We start from the raw sequence: 16,470 nt of genomic DNA, 5'->3' as shown, positions 1-16,470 counted from the left end.
CCAGGAGAAGACAACACAAGCGCGAGGAAACCTGGACCTGGCGACATGACTGTAGGATCATCCAGTCTGTTTGCAAAGGTTCTGTAAATTCTGGAGCTACAAAGTGAGATTTCCCACAAAGCCACGAGGGAAAAGGCATTCCCTGCCCCTTCAGGAAGCTGTTGTCTCCAGGTACACATTGGTGCATCACCCACAATCAGAGCTCGGAACGTGCTGCTGMTCCTGCTAGGGGTGAGGATAAACTCTGCCACGTGCAATAATGCCTGGAAGGAAGAAAAAGCACCACAGCTCACTTGTGCACAGAAATCTTKGCAGGAGAAGGAGGCTGGCAAGGGAAAACCCTGATGGGAGGGAAGCACATCCCTGCTCCCACCCGCAGCAGCGGAGGGAAGCAGGACAGCACCCGCCACCCCCRCTGCTCCGCCTGCTGCTGCAGCCTCCAGGGACAACCCTGAGCTCTCCCCTTTCCTCACCACACTCGGTGACAACCCTTCCCAGGGGACAGCTCATCCGAGAGCTCYGTGGGAGGCTTGTGTTGGAAGGACACGGCTGCCCTCCTTAGCTCACTCCTGCTCCAGCACGGAGCAGCAGCTCCCAGGGCTCTGCGCTGACATCCCAGCTGGAGACGCGTGCCAGGGATAGATTTTCTGTTTAGCTTCTTTTCATATTAATCATCAAAGAGCAACAAATGTCAGCAGCTTGCAACAGTCATTAGCTGAMTGTCTCCTTCACACCAGCCCCTGCAGGAAGAGGCTTCCCAACAGGCAGGGAGGGATGACAGCACAGGACCCAGCTGGTTCCTCTCTGGCATTGCAAACAAGGTGTGTTTTGCTCACTTGGGATCCACAGGAGCACAAGGATAATGGGATCACTCCATTCTGCAGGATTCATCCAGCCAGGGAAGGTGCTGTCTGGTAGCACCCATCACCTGCCAAACATCAAACTGTCTTCTAAAGACAGATAAACCACAGAGAGCTSGCACATTCTGTTCAAAATAGGGGATTTTCTTACGGTAGTTGTGAGGAGGGTCCATTTCAGAGGCAGCACCTTAGGCATGGCCATCACCTGGATAAAGATCCACCAGGCTTCAAGGAGGCCCCTTGTCAATAAAGGGGAGAAACAGCACCACGTCAGGGCATCGTGTGTCCCTGACAAGACCAGAAACTCCTCAYACACCCTCACAGAACAGATTTCCTTAGGTATCCTGAGCACCCACCTAGGCCCACCCCACCCAAAGCAAACCATTKTTTGCATCCCCTCAGGCAGCAAAGCTGCAGGACCTGTTCCATGCTGAATGCCTATCTCAAAGCCACACTGGGCTGGTTTTGKCCTTTCCCTCTCGATAAGAACCAAACAGGGCAGGATTTTTGCGATAATTTATTATCTGTAAAGTGCCAGTAGTGTCCTGACTCTGTACAAGACACAACTGCTGGGCTTACAAAAAGAAAGAAAAGCACTGTGGCCAAAATCATKTATCCTCTAAAAAGTTAACGAATGTGCTCTCAGGAAGCTCTCAGGCACTGCCCATCCTGAGGACATGTCAAGGTGAACCACCTAAAGAAGGCAGACATGGAGCTCATTTCTCTCACCTGTAAAGCTTAAATAGGCTGCTGTCCAAACACAGCTTAGAAATATGGCCAGAATGCAGGTACGGCCCTTGATTGCTAAAATCCAATCYGTTACAAGAAACTTTTTCTTTTTTTAAAGGTGGGGGAAGCGACATTAAAAAACACCACTRCTCATGGAAGTTACAACTGCTTCCAACAAACAACACGTAGAAAATACTGGGAGGGGGAACTCTCAAAGTATCTTCTAGTTTCCAAGTCCTCCGTGTTCACCAGATGGATATCAACATCTGACACGTGTTGGAAGACATCCATATCAACTCCACCAGCCTGAACTGCAAGTAGCCRAAAACAAAGCCGGAGAGGACGTCTGTGATGTGGTGCCGTCCGATCATGACGCGGGAAAGGCCCACGCAGACAGCCCAGAGGACCAGCAGGATACGCAGGGGGATGGCCAGGACCAGGTGGTTGAGGAAGAACTTGGAGAGCATGGCCACCCTGCTGGCGTGCCCGGCTGGAAAGGCGTAGGTGTCCATGGTCAGGTAGTCCAACAGGCCAGGGGTGATGTCGTACGGGCCCTTCCGCTTGGCCAGCTTCTGCAAACCTGCCACAATCATGATGTCCAGGAGCAGGGCTACAAAACGGGAGGCAGAGAGGGAACAGTGAGAGAAAGAACAGAGTTGAGGACAATTTTTCATGCAGAGCATTAAAGCGTTGTCATTGTCTTTAAACTAAAATTTGGGTTTGGTTCTGGTCAGATGGCCACAGCTGCACACAGCCCCCCATCCTGAGATCACCCCCCAAATGTTGATTGACCCCCCCAGTCTGCCCACAGAGGAGGCAAATACCACTGTCACCATCTGACAGAGGAGAGCCCCAAACCACAGAGGCGAGCAATCCACCTGGGCAGGAAGAGAGCAACTGGCAACACTAAAATTGAAACACTTTTAGCCCTCAAACCCCCCGCTCTGGGTGCTCTGTTGCTTCYTCCACCTGTGCTTCAGAAAGCTCGTGCAGCAGGTCCCTGCCTGGTGCCAGTGTGACCAGGCTGCAGTGGGCAGTCTGCTGCAGGAAAAGTGCCCCACAGCACTTCCTACTGTTGTCCATTGTCCTCTTCTGAGCCCAGAGATTGCCCCATGCTGACAGATTTCACCAAGAAAAGAGCATTAGCAGCCAGTGAGCCAAAGGGAAAGCCACGTAATAAARAGAAACAGGCTCCTGTGTTCAGCACCACATGTGTTGAAGGGTGGGCGACATCCTCCTAGATGTCCCCCACCCATCCCTCTTCCTTTGCTCAAGCACCAAACACCCMCGAGCCATTTCTTGTTTCTGCTCACCTCTTGGTTCCTGAGACTTTCTCGCTGCAACCCCACCCCACACACCCTGTCCCTGTGCAAATGTTTTGGGGGTCACACACCTCCCAGCCCCAGCAAACCCAGGTTTGTGGTGGCACAGGGACCATCCCTGCAGCTGCAGTTCTCTACACCAAACCACCTTTCTTCCCTAACAGCTTCAGGAGTGAAACCCATCAGCACTTGTCTGCATCATCCTCCTCTTCAGCCCACCCGTTTCGTCCCAGCCGACAGGTACTGTCATTTCTATTTCCTAGCATCAATTTTATTTCTCGCTAATCCCCTCATCTGCTTTCCCCCAACCCTCCYAATTAGTCAGAGTGCCGATTTCATCTCCCCGCAGCAATGACAGAGACATCTCTCCCATCATGAGCACAGCCTGCTCCCTCGGCACGAGTGCCAGGGGGCAGTTGTTTGGTTCCCAGGCCCCGGTGAAGACCATTCCTTGAGAGCTGACAAGATTGCAGGAGGATGGATGGGAGAAGTGGTGGTGGGATGGGAAATGAGATGGCATTCAGGAGGCTCCTCCTGCCTGCTCAGCACCTGGCAGGAGCTGGGAAGTGAGGAGCTGTCACAGCATTTCTGCTCACCCACCTTCCCCTGTGCACCGCCCCCAGCCCCCAGCACTGCTTTGGGAAGGGGCTGGTATTTATCCTGGCCAAACCCTCTCCTTATGGGATCTGTTTTCTCCTTATGGGATCTGTTTTTCTGCATCTTGCATGGGGCAGCAGGACAGCAGGACCTTCTGGCCAACAGGTCATGCCCTGGGGTTTCAGAGCTGTGGAAGGCAGATGGAGCAGAGGAAAAGGTCTGGAGAGCAGCTCCTCACTGGCACRGACAGTAGCAGCAATCCAGGCTGGACACAAGAAGCAGGAGGCTGACATGGAGGAAAGGTTCAGGGGTGGCACCTGAACAAAGGTGTTGAAGCTGCAGGTGGCAAGGGACTGCAAGGAGGCTGGTCACACTGCTGGCCCTGTAGCAGTGACAATGGGTTTAGGAGGACAAGGACAACCACGGACTGCCCAGATCCTGCTGGATGTGGCCAACAGGCAGGGAGGAGAGAGCAGGGGGGGTCTGCAGCCCACCAGAACCCCAGTGCTCAGCAGAGCAGTTGTCTGCAATTTGCTGACTTTTCTTTTGATGGGCTGGCTAGGGGGAAGAAAGGGAGGGAGGGATTTCAAACACAGGCTGTGGAGCCCTGGAGCAGCCACTCACCCTGGCTCCCTGTAAGGTCAAATGCTCTCAGCCCARACCTGGCTGACCCTTATGGGGCTGCCCCGCTGTGCACGGTTCTGCTCACGCTGGGCTTCCTAAATCACAACTCCTCACCCCACCAAGTGACCCCCCYGCAGCCCTGACCCAGCAAAGTGCTTCAGGAAGGGATTCTCAGAGCTCWTGGGCTGCATTTCCCACCAGTCCCATCTCACCCTGGACGAGAACTGTGTGAAACCGAAGCTCTGGGATGCTCTCTCAGGAACCCAGACTCATCAAATTCTCGGGAACCCAGAACCATCAGAGAGATGATGCCTCAGCGCTGCCAAGAGAAGACTCTGGCCCGAGCTGCTCCTGCTGAAGTCAGCACCCATTGCATTGCTGAGRAGCCCAGCCAGGGCTCCAGAACGAGTCTGGACACCCCAATGGATCCCAGTGTCTCCTCCATGGTGTCCAATAAATCCCCTACAGACCATTCCCCACCAAACCTGTCCATGGAGCAGCAGCACAGACACTGTGTGCTTGTTGTGTTCACTATTACCCATCAGTATTTTGCACTGGCAATATTTTTTTACGGTCAAAGGTCATGTCAGGGCAACTGGAGGGATGCAAGCATGTGCACATGGAGGTGTTCAGGGCATGGAGAACAAGCCAAAGAGCGGTTTTAATAATCCTTTTATTCAGAAGATGAATAAAATGGGCCTTCAGTACTGTTAGCTTTGATTTTCGTCAAATGATGCACAGAAAGCAAAAAGCCTCGTTTGCCCACATTTCAAGATCGGAAGGCATGACAGCATTAAAACCGRGGGTTAATTTGCCGTTAAAAGAAAAAAAAAAACCACCAAAGATCCCTCCGTCTGGTGCTTTTTCTGTCACTTTCCCTTGCAGTTTCTGCTCCTTTCATGGAGATTTCTTTATGAAACAGCCCCAGCAGCCTGCCCTGCCCCTGCCCCTGCCCCTGGGGCGTGGGGGTCCCACTGCTCTCTCCTGGTCTCTCCGCTGTTCCCTTCCCTCTCCTGCTTCTGCTGGGTGAATCAGCAGCAGCGCTGCTGCCGATGGTGCTGCCAAGGGCCTTTTCTTCAGGAACAGATACAGACAGCGCCGTTGCCCAGCAGCCCCATCCCCGGCCCTATTTCCTTGCAATCCCATGACCTACATACCCGCTGGGACCTTGGCCAGCTTCCTTCCCCCMCTTATTGCACATCACATCCTCCCTGCTCAGGTGGCATTAGGCAGGGAAGGGGTTAACCCCACCACGGTCCCCTGGGTGCTGCAGCTGCAGGTGGCTGTCCCTGCACTGGGGACAGTTCCTCTGTTGAGCCCAAAACCCCTGAGTCTCGCAGCTGCCACCTGAAACCAGCACCGCCACCTTCACTCTGCCCTTCCCTGCTCACTACACGGAGCTTTGCAAACCCTTAAAGCTGACCTGACGGAGCTGAAGCAAACATAGCCCCATGAGAACCCGTGGAAGGGAGCTTGCAGCTGATGTACCCGCCTGCTCTGGCGCAGGGCCATTCTCTGGGGACCCCCGGGGCTGTCACAGGCACAGCAGAGATGGCAGAGTGCCACCTGACTGAGGCTGAGATGAGAGGAGTAAGAAATGTTAATTTGAAGCATTTTTGTCATCGTGCCTTTCCCCCAGAGCCAGGTAGCACTGGATTTAAACCAGAGGCATCACTGGATGTAAAATCCAGGTAGCGCTGGATTTAAGAGCAAAGGAAGAATCAGCTCTTGCCCATTCTTGCTCCTTTTTCTGGAAAAGATCAGGAATTTCCCTGTTGACCTGATGGTAAGGGAAACAATCCTTCAGATTTCCAATGCAAACCCATCCAACCCCCAAATTCTACATTAACATCTAAAACTTCCTCAGAACACAAAAGCAAAGAGCAAGTCTTGTCGTGCCTGTGACAATTTTAGCATCAGAAATCACCTTGGTACTGTAGAAAGCCAACATCTGGCATCGGCTGCACAGTAAATGAGCTGAAAGTGAGCCCCCTGGGCAGRCCTTTTATATCTATTAATAAGGAAAGGAAAACAATTATCTGCTTGCTCCTGCCACCAAATATTGGGAGCCCATTAGGAACGGAGAGGGGAGCAGAGAGGAGGCACAAGGACAAACCTGAACTATAGTCAGCAGAACCAAACCAAMCCCCAAATCTTGCATTTAAGAGAAATCGAAATGGTTGGATGTCCCCTGCCCTCGTGAGGTCCTTTCTGTCCCCGAGGTGTCACCTCTGCTGCCATCCCTTGTGGCTCAGACAGGCTGAGGATGGTGTGAACACCCTTGGGGATATCATCTGCTCCAGGTTGGAGCCAGGCAGTGTCTCCAGGGATGGAGACAGGTTCCAGCTGGGATGTTTATATAAACACGTTACCAAAACCTCAGCTGAAAAACAACCTGGGTGCAGTGCTGGGGGCAGGAAAAGAGGAGAAAGCCAAAAAAACCCTTGGCCTCATGTGCTCCTGCAGCCGAGATCCACATGGCTTCACACACATGGAGCTGCTTGGATGGGACAAGGCTGCTCTCCAGAGCCCAGCCTGGCAGGTCGGGATCAGAAACAGCMACAGGCTGGACTCAGCTCCCAGAACTGCGGCTGAGCTCATGGGGAGAGGAAATGAGGGAGGGAAATGCCCAGGAATGAAGAGGGAGCCCATCTCACGAGCTCAGGAGGCTCTCAGTGTGGGAGCAGATGTGYCTCAGACAAGATGTGCACAGAGCAGAGCCAAGCTGGTGACAACTCACTGCCTGGGCTTCCAACCCACTGTGCTGGGGGTGGCATGTGCTCCCCACTGCAGCTGCTGGGGCCACGTGCAGGGCCAAGACTCGCTCTGAAGGTCCTGTAGGATCCACATTACCCACCCTCACTCAAGGGTGAACTCTGGACAAAGCCACCATTCCCAGGAAACAATTTCTTTAGCTCCATAATTAGAATTCGTAATTTTTTYCCCCATTTTTCTTTTTCCTTACATGCCCCCTCCTACTCCTTCTGAACTTCCCAAACCTCCCGCAGGCATTAGGCTCCCTGACCTGGAAAATGAGCTGTTTGCAGCCTCATCTCGTTGACATTAATGAAAAATGCAGGTTTCAAAAGACTCTTCACCCTCTCTCCAGTGGAGTCAGYGGCAGCTGGAAGAGGTCCACTCCTCTGGAAATGAACCCCTCCATTCCATTTTGTTCCCCAAATGTGGCACTATTGGGTGTAAGAGCTGAAAAAGGCACAGATGGCACGACACATTGAAGAGCCAATGAATCAGGCATTGTGGTGTTTGTGGGGGGGTTATTTTTTGGCTGAACAAGCAGCAGCGTGGGGTAAGTGGTCATGGGGAGGTGAAAAAATGGTGGAAAGCAGAATTGTGCAATTAATTAAAATAAAAACCCCACAACAACTAAAAATAGCTTTGCTATATTCTAGATGATTAGAAGCAGCCCTGAGTGCAAACACAGGCTGCCTGGAGCCTGTGGCAAAAACTAAAAATATAAATTTTAAAAAAAGAAAATAAAAAGGGTCTGATTCTGTGATGCTCAGAGGGTCTCCAACCATCACACCTCCCTCCCAGTGTGGGCCCAGATCAGGTATACTGCATCCCTGTAGAGGTGGAAATGGTTCCCTGATCCAGGTTAAAACATGGAGGTTTCCTCAAAGCAGAGGAAAAAAGGAGAATTCATCTGATGCCCTTTCTCACCCCATCCTCCACCAATCTTGACCCCAAAGCAGGAGACCYGATGGGCTCTGCTGTCTGCTGCTCCTCCCAGCAACTCACCTCACTCCCCCACCTTCCTCTTCCCAGCCACTGCTCCTGTCAAGGCGTGTTAGAGGCAAACACACTCACCCATTTCCTGGGATCTCCCTTCGGGCCAGAGCCTGGCTCAGCCTCTCCAGCTCTGTGAAACCGCTACYGTCCCCTCTGAGCTGCAGGCAGGGGCAATGGGAAGTTGTTCCCGGAGTGACAGACAGAAGGATGACTCATTTCCCATGTTTGTTCCCCCTCTTCCCATTCAACAACCCTCGCACTTCTTTTCTCTTTCTCTCTGCATTCAGGCTCGGGAGCGTTTGGCTGTTTGCTCTGCGAGGGTTGGATTCCAGCTCGCTGCACATTCCCCAAGGGCTGCACACTGATGCCTGCAGGGCTCGCAGCATCCCCAGCATCTGGCCAGGACYTGAGCAAATCGCTGCTGCCTGGCACCGAGGGGCTGATCAGAACACGGATCTGATGGAGACCCTGTGCAAATCCCTGGAAATGCCCCCCTGCCTGCTCCAGCCACAGTCAGATGAGTCCCAGCGTGTCACCGAGTGTCCTTTATGCGAAGGGACACTGCAGGCTCGCAGATCCATTCCTGCCGAGGGAGCAGGCAGRGAGGGGGCAGGGAAGCCGGCAGAGCTGGGCATTGCTGCCTGCTCAGAGATGCCTGAGCTCATCAGCTGCCAGGGGATGAAGGCTGAGCACGGCACCCACCAAAGGACCGAGACTTCAGCTGCTGTATCTGGGCAGAACAGAGGCAGATGAGCAGTGAGGCAGGGGAGTGTTTAACACCAGCCTGGACCTGTGTCTGAACGCTGGATGAGGGGAGTTGGCATCTGTTCCCTGTGCCCAGCACCTTCCATGGGTCACTCGTGCTGGGTTATTTGGCATGTAAATGTTTCCACCTCACTGGGCAGATGTGCTGCCGGCTCAGTGAGAGCTTGGTGGGCACTGGCAGGGCTGGGAGGGGAGTGGGACAGCRGCTGAGCCCCCTCCATGTGCCAACTTATCCAAGGAGGGATGGTTCTGCAGGCACTGGCTGCTAAGCTGCTCTCCCCTTCCCTGCCTGGCTCAGAAAATCCCAGCTACCACAGTGGAAAAAYGAAAGGGGAAAAAATAGACGCATCTGGCCCCAAACCATCTCTGGGGCTCTGGGCTCAGCCAGCTCTGCTGCTTACAGACTGCTCCATCTGTGTGCAGCTCCCCGGCCTCCCTGCGGGCCCTGGGCTGCCCTGAGCTCATCTGCACTGCCTGGGCATTTCATCTACCCACTGACCTTTACCAGCCACGGGCTGGACTGTCTGCATTTCCATCTCACAGCCTCCAAAGAGAAGCATGAAAATACCTGGAGCACATCCGTATTGATGGAGCAGGGTCAGGGGGTCTCAGGGGCTTGGTGAAGGCATTTCTTGCTCTCTTCCCTTCCCAAATCACCAATTTCTTGCAAATCTGCAGGGCTGATTTGCAAGAAGCTGCCAGGGTGGGCTCATAGAGTTCTGACCATATATATGTATTTATAATCTTTTTTTAGGTGATCTGCAAAGTGATGCTTCAGAATACCATGGCTTGTTACTGGTCAGAGTGAAGCTATGKCAGTACTCAGGGAGAAGGCTGGACAGAGCAAGAACTCCTCCTCACTGACCTCCAGGAGGGGAGAAGCAGCCCTGGGCTCCTCCTCTCCTCCTCTTGTGGCATTCACTCACCCCCAGCCTGACACGCTGCTGGATGATACATCCACACCCTGAGGCACTGCTTCACTTAATGGGATAAATGCTCAGTGACAGCCCCAAGGAGCCATCCTGTCCCTCCAGTGACAGTGACAGCCCCAAAGAGCCACTGCCCCTCCAGTGACAGTCCCAAAGAGCCACTGCCCCTCCAGTGACAGCCCCAAAGAGCCATCCTGCCCCTCCAGTGACAGTGAGACACCAAAGAGCCATCCTGCCCCTCCAGTGACACACCAAAGAGCCATCCTGCCCCTGCAGTGACAGAGACAGCCCCAAAGAGCCATCCTCCCCCTCCAGTGACAGTGACAACCCCAAAGAGCCATCCTGCCCCTCCAGTGACAGAGACAGCCCCAAAGAGCCATCCTGCCCCTCCAGTGACAGTGACAACCCCAAAGAGCCACTGCTCCTCCAGTGACAGTGAGACACCAAAGACCCATCCTGCCCCTGCAGTGACAGAGACAGCCCCAAAGAGCCATCCTGCCCCTGCAGTGACAGTGACAGCCCCAAAGAGCCATCCTGCCCCTGCAGTGACAGTGACAGCCCCAAAGAGCCATCCTGCCCCTCCAGTGACAGCCCCAAAGAGCCATCCTGCCCCTCCACACGGGATGCAGAGCCAGCTGGGGATGGCTGAGCACTGGACCAGTGTCACTGAGACAGGAGAAGAAGAGAACACAGGGGCTTTCCCTTCTCCCAGTCTCAATACCTATTCCAGAGAGCCACGACCGCAGCAGAACCAGTTACTGGCACTTCAAACCAAGCACAGATTTTCTGTACAAGGGTAATCCAAGAAAAAAACCTCCCAACAGCAAAGGCATGCAGCTGGACTGCAGATAACTAAACACAGTGGTGGTTTGGCTCCCCAAACACAAGAGATGGGCTCACTGGAGTGACCACTGTGGGTAGGTGACCATATTGCACCCCCACTGACCATATTCCATCCCCACTGACCATATTCCATCCCCACTGACCATATTCCACCCCCACTGACCATATTCCATCCCCACTGACCATATTCCATCCCCACTGCAGTGAGAAGGTGCCTGGATCCGCAAAGACCATCAGTTTAACAAGATCAGCCTGTTTAGCTTAATAAATAGGAGGCGAAAAAATTACTTGAGCGCTATCCAAAATATTGAAAGGCGGAAGAGATGTTGGCTGGAAGAGCTGTTGAGCAGCAGAGAGAAGGGTATGGAGATGCAATGAAGGGGAGAGTCCAGCTAAAAGCACTTGTGAGGATCCCTAGCACTGCAGTAATAYAGAAATGGCTCTGACAAGTTCACCCTCGCTTGTAACTGTACATCAGATTGAGTGTTTGGGTTTTTTCCCTTAACAAATTGAACAGGAATAAATTAAGGGATGTGCTACAGCCTGTATTTTGCCGTGGGTTAGATCAATGATCCAAATGTTCTTTGCTGGCTTTGCAGTCAATGAATCACTAAATTTGGATCCACATCCTCACCAGATGGATCAGAACCAGAAACAGAGGGACTGCTGCTTTCAGGGTTTAATGGAGTTTATGTCTGGTTCTGAAGCAGATCTGGGAATTTTAYTGAAACTTTTATAACTGCTTTCCCCCTGCAAGCCTGACTGCAAGGTTCAGATGACTTTCTAAGCACCTTAATTTCCATGAAACCCTTGTGATTGCAGAGAAAATCTTGAATGGTCCTAAAAGTTCCAACACTGGCAGACAAAAAAAAGAACTTTATAACTGGGGGATTTCCTGAGTTTTGATTTTCTCCATTTAGCCAAGGGGGTGAGCACCTTCTCCCTGACTTTTACTCAGCGAGGGCTGGTAATGCTGAGACAATCTTCCCGAAAGCAAATCCTGGCAGAAAGATTTTTACAGTGGGCACAGATATCTGGTTTCTTCCATCTTTTCAGTAACAGCCTGTGTGCGCTTCGCTGGCTGTTTGGCATTTGCTGGAAAAGATTACTGAGAGAAAGAGAATCAATAAATTCCATCACAGATGACAAACATGGAGGGAAAACATTGCTTGGGGTTGCTAATCAACATCTGCAGTGGGGATGGATGGAGCATGCCGGGGTCAGAGCCCCTCACCCGAAATGCTCCCACATGTGCTGGCAAAGCCCCTGCCGGGAGCTCCTCCTCCATCTGCAGTGGTGCCTCTGCCAGGTTCCCAGTCCCATTTCAGCAGTCTCCTCGCCTTGGAAGCCTGATTGCAAATCCTAAACAAGTGCTCTATGATGGGCTGGCTCCCTGCCCAGAGACTGCATCAGAAATTCTGCTTGATGTATCAAACCCTCAAGCAAGCAGGGGGAAGGGAGGAGAGCCCGGGGAGGTACGGAAGGGGAGCCACAGACAACCCCAACTTCCCGGCTTCCCTCTTCCAGCAGGGAAGCACCAGGAGATTCCCTTCCCTTTGCCCTGTGCCCGTCCAGGAGGGCTCTTCACCACATCCTGGAGGGTTTGAACCACAGGAAAGCAGCAGCAAGGGGGACCAAGGATGCCAGATGCATCCAAGGTGCCATGCCCTTCCTGTCTACACAAGATCCCRCTTCTCCTGGGAGCTGTCGAGGTTCACCAGCCCTGGGCTCCTTCCCACRGCAGCTACTCGGATACTTGGAGTTTCTGAAATCTCAAATATCAGCCCAAGGCCACTCTCACAGCAGAGATGTGCTCCGTGGGGTGACACAAGTCCTGCTGCAGAAGCTCTGACAATGAGAGGCTCAGGGCACCTTGGCCAGTCCCATTGGTCAGTGCTGCCTGTTCAGAGGGAGCACTGGAGCTCTTTGGAGGCTGCCAGACTTTTGGAACTGGTCCTTCACACAAATTAACTATCTCCTTTCTTGGCAGGGGGATAGGAGGGCTGGGAGTAGTGTGYCTAGGCAAGGAAGCAAGATTTCAGAACCCTCAACCTGTCCCTGGGCACCACACTGGAGCTCAGGAGACCTGGAGGTGCAGGCAGTGGTGCAGGGCTGAGCTCTCCCAGCCACCACTCAATAAACTCAGACCATGAGCCTGACCTAGCTTGGCATTTGGCCTCCTCATATGGCAACAGAAGGGCGAGAAAACCTTCCTTGTTTTCAAGCCAAAAGGGGCATTAGCTCTTTGCAGGGATCTCAGATATTTTGGAGTCAAAGCGGTCGGTTTTCAGGCTCCAGCCCCATCGCAGGCTCTTGGATCAGGAGACATCTGCAAACTGTGCCACTCGCTGTTAGTCACCTACTATTTCATCCTCGTGCCCTTTCAAATGGATCTTCTGCTCCCAGCGAGGGGCTGACCCCATGGCCCGAGGAGCCCCTGCAAGAACTGCTGACGCTGGCGGGCTCTGCATCACGCTGGTGCTATTCTGGCTCCTTCCCCGCCACGGCCTCGCCCCGTGAGATGTCACAGCACSAGGACAGTCTCCTCCAAAGGCACAGGGGAGAAAAGGCAGCTACCACTGTGCTTTTCAAGCCAGTCCAGTTCAGTCTTCACCCTCTCTGAAGGATGAACTTGTGAAAAAAAACAAACCCAAAAACTGGGGCCACGTTGCTGAGCTGTATCACGTCACAGTCGGCCCCTGCAGACAGGACGTCCCTTTCCTGYGGTGCCTGTGAAATAAAGTGTCCCTACAGCCCCTCAAAGTGCTCCCTGAGAAGAAAGTGTCTAAATCCAATGTTTTCAATTTCTCCTGCCAACTAAAAGTGGGATTGCTGTGTTTTTGAGGAGGGTGAAACATGAGGGCTGGTCACAGCCAGAGGAGAGGGTAATTAGGCACAAGGGAAAGTAGGACAACTGGACCCTGTGCCAAAGGCAGAAGAGAGAGAAGAGCAAGATCCTCAGGTAGCCTTGGCCAGGGCAGGTTGGGGTCAGGATTTAAGGCAAGTCACAGCTAGAGCTCATCCTGCTCACTTCTGGGACATCAGTCCACACCAGTGGGCAGCATGGAGAAGCCAARCCCTATAACACATCCCAATCTCCAGAAACAGGGACGCTGACCACTGCCATGCAAGGACAGAGCAGCAGGAGAGCCAGAGGCATCCCAGCCTGCCTACACAGCCTCTGGGTCAAATTAGCTCATGGAAATGGGGACAGCAGCAAGAAAGGTACCCAAGGGAAGGAGGATGTGAGAGCCAACTGCAGCAGGGAAGGTGACAGGACTGCATCATGTGGAGCCACAGTTTGGTCCAGAAGGTGGCAAGGGGATGGAAATAACATCCTCAGGAACTGATCCAGGTATTAAACACTGGTATCTTTATGTCGTCCCCATTGACCAAACACCAAGRCAGATGACCACAGATTAAATGAAAGATTTCACTGCTTGTATCCACTCTCTCAGTCTGACTGGACAACCCTGCCCCATGCCACACCAGGGGCCTGGCCCTGCTCCRTGGGTGTCACCAGTTCCTCCATCCCTCTCACACAACTTCTTGCTACACCCGTCACCCACAGTTCCTGGGACTAAGAGAGCCAATAAGTGCAGCATTCACCCTAAAGGTCACTCCCTGCTTCCCGACCACATCGGGTGCTGGGAGCAGCCAGAGGAGGAGTCCCAGTGCTGCTGTCCCTTGTGACCGGGGCTGGGTTTTCCCAGCAGGGAGGGAGGTTTGCCACTCACCTAGCAGCAGGTTCATGAGCACCTCTTGGCCTGCCAGCGTGCTGCTCTTCACCAGGCAGATGAGCGTCCCCGCAATCCAGGGGATCCCGTGCCCCGTTATCCCCAGGAGGTTGATCATGGAGCGGGCACCTCCCCAGGAGGAGGCTCTGTTGGCACACACTCCCAGCCTCTTGGACATGCAGATATCGATGGCCAGCAGCGAGTTGAAGGCGATTCCCTTGAAGGAGGGGTTGAGCTGCATGCAATCCTCCTCGGGCAGCTGCTGCGACTGCCTCCGCTCCTTGGGGTTGGTGTTCTGGGCACCGGCTGCCCCRGCCTGGCCGCTCTGCTTCCTGCCGGAGCTCCTGCTCTCCTGGTTCCCCTTCAAGGGCTGATTCAGGGAGAGGAACTCAGCCCTGTTGAGGACGTTGTTCCTGTCCCTGGCCCTGGACCGTGGCTGGGATGCTGGCATTGCAGTCTCTCTTTAACGCAACCTGCTTTGCGAATACCGGCAAGGAGAGAAATCCCTCTTCTCCCTGCAGAAAGCTTCCCCCACTCCCACCCTCACAAGCTGTGAATTTGGGAAGCTACAAAGGTTCCCCTCGGTTGCAGTTGCCCCCAGCACAGACTGCAGCTGTTAAATATAGAGTAAGGAATGCACATGGCTGTTTACTTCATGGGCCTAGCAAGCTTGGAAGGAAAATTAATGCCAGGCTTGGCAGCCACTCCAGTGCCAGGGAAAAAGATTAGACAGCCAATAGATAAGAAGAAGAGGAGGGAAAAACATTGTGCCAAAGGTTGGCCTGGTCTATTTAAATCTTCCAATTGCTTATTCCCCTGGGCCACAAAGGAAGATGGGAAATGTAGTTCTTTCTGTGCTGAAATTCGCATTTCAGTACCAGAGTCAGGGCTGGAAGCGATGGCATCCCCCTCCCCAGGACACCCGGCATTGCTCCCGCGGGGGCTTTGCAGCACCAGGACCAGGTGATGCTCAGGGGCTTCCCCTCAAGGGGCTCAGCCCTAAATCTTCCTGATTAATCTGTTCTGAAACTTCTCCCCGCTGCCTGGGCACCCTGAACAGCCCCCTCCTTCCCCACATTTCGACCATCACCAACCCCATCCTCCCTCTCCGCTCTGGAGCGCTTTCCATCACTCACCCTGCTCCTGGGCAAAGGAGAAGCATCCCCTGCCTCCTGAATTACACGGGAAGGAGCCGCTAATGAATTCCCATCCTCCTGCCCCCGGCTGGCTGGCGCTGCGCTGGCCTCGATACCGCACGTGTCCCTGCCGTGTCCCTGCCGTGTCCCTGCCGTGTCCCCAGCCCCGCACAGCCCGTGCCGAAAGCAGGTGACAGCCGGCACCGGTGTCACCTGAAAGCAGCGCAGGCACCGGCCCCAGCAGCACGGGCAGAGCGGGATGGGGAGCAGAAGGGCTCTGCCAGCCCCGAGCAGGACAGGGAGCTGTCCCTGCTGCCACACACACCGTGCCCCATCGCTGTCAGCCTCCCCTCCGGGACATCCCAAAGCACCCCTGGGAACATCCCATCACAGCCTGCAGCTGCAGCTCACAGCTCTGGGTGATGCTCACAGTCCCTGAACAGCAGAGGTGTGCAGCTGAGCCTCCAGCACCTCTGGGAGAGACCATCCATCATCACATCTCCTCATGCCTGCAGGGTGACAGCCCARCCCTGAGCGGGTCACCTGCACTGCCATCACCTTCCCTGGAAAATGGGCTGCTGCATCTCCACAGGCTCCAGGAAACCAGATTATTCCTATGCAAATAGGCTGGAAATCCCCCRGGGATGGAGGATTGGAGAAGATGAATATTATATGATTGAGCAGARCAGCCACGTCTCTYRGTGCCACTGACACTTGTCCATGGGRCTGTCCAGTCACAGAGGTCAGTGGTTGCACAGGTAACCCTGGGAATTGGGCACCCAGGTGTCTTTAAAGGCCTTGTTCAAAATGCTYTGGGGAGTTTCAGTGCTAAAGGAAAGGGGGCTCTTTGGCTTCCAAAGATAATATTGTGTTTTCTTTGCAGTTTTTTACACAGCTCTCAAAATTCTCTTGACTTTGGACAAGGGCCTGGAGTAACAGGAAAAGGGACAATGGCCTCATGCTGACAGAGAGCAGGGTTAGATGGGATAATGGGAGGACATTTTGGATACTGAGGATGGCGAGGCTCTGGCACTGAGGTGCCCAGAGAAGCTGTGGGTGCCCATCCCTGGAAGTGTTCAAGGCCAGGTTGGACAGGGCTTGAAGCAACTTGGAGCCCATGGCCAGAGGGCCGGACTAAATGACCTTTAAAGGTCCCTTCCAACCCAAACCATGTGATT

The 16,470-nt window shown here is 53.6% G+C and overlaps 1 protein-coding gene across 1 annotated transcript; it reads right to left on the bottom strand.

Moving 5' to 3' along the window:
• Nucleotides 1–1,375: 1,375 nt before the first annotated feature.
• On the bottom strand, nucleotides 1,376–15,954 carry PLPP7 (phospholipid phosphatase 7 (inactive)). The gene is made up of 2 exons (XM_057380085.1): nucleotides 14,157–15,954; nucleotides 1,376–2,199 (listed from the first exon to the last, which is right to left on the bottom strand). Exons 1-2 carry the CDS (start codon nucleotides 14,605–14,607, stop codon nucleotides 1,835–1,837), a joined length of 816 nt encoding a protein of 271 aa, XP_057236068.1. The 5' UTR covers nucleotides 14,608–15,954; the 3' UTR covers nucleotides 1,376–1,834.
• Between the last annotated feature and the right edge of the window lie 516 nt (nucleotides 15,955–16,470).

This window comes from Malurus melanocephalus, unplaced genomic scaffold, assembly GCF_030028575.1.
Source record: "Malurus melanocephalus ecotype Western Australia unplaced genomic scaffold, MMel_1.1 scaffold_435, whole genome shotgun sequence".
Lineage (NCBI taxonomy): Eukaryota > Metazoa > Chordata > Aves > Passeriformes > Maluridae > Malurus > Malurus melanocephalus.
The sequence above is the reverse complement of the archived record's forward strand: the minus strand, read 5'-3'. Positions and strand labels throughout refer to the sequence as shown.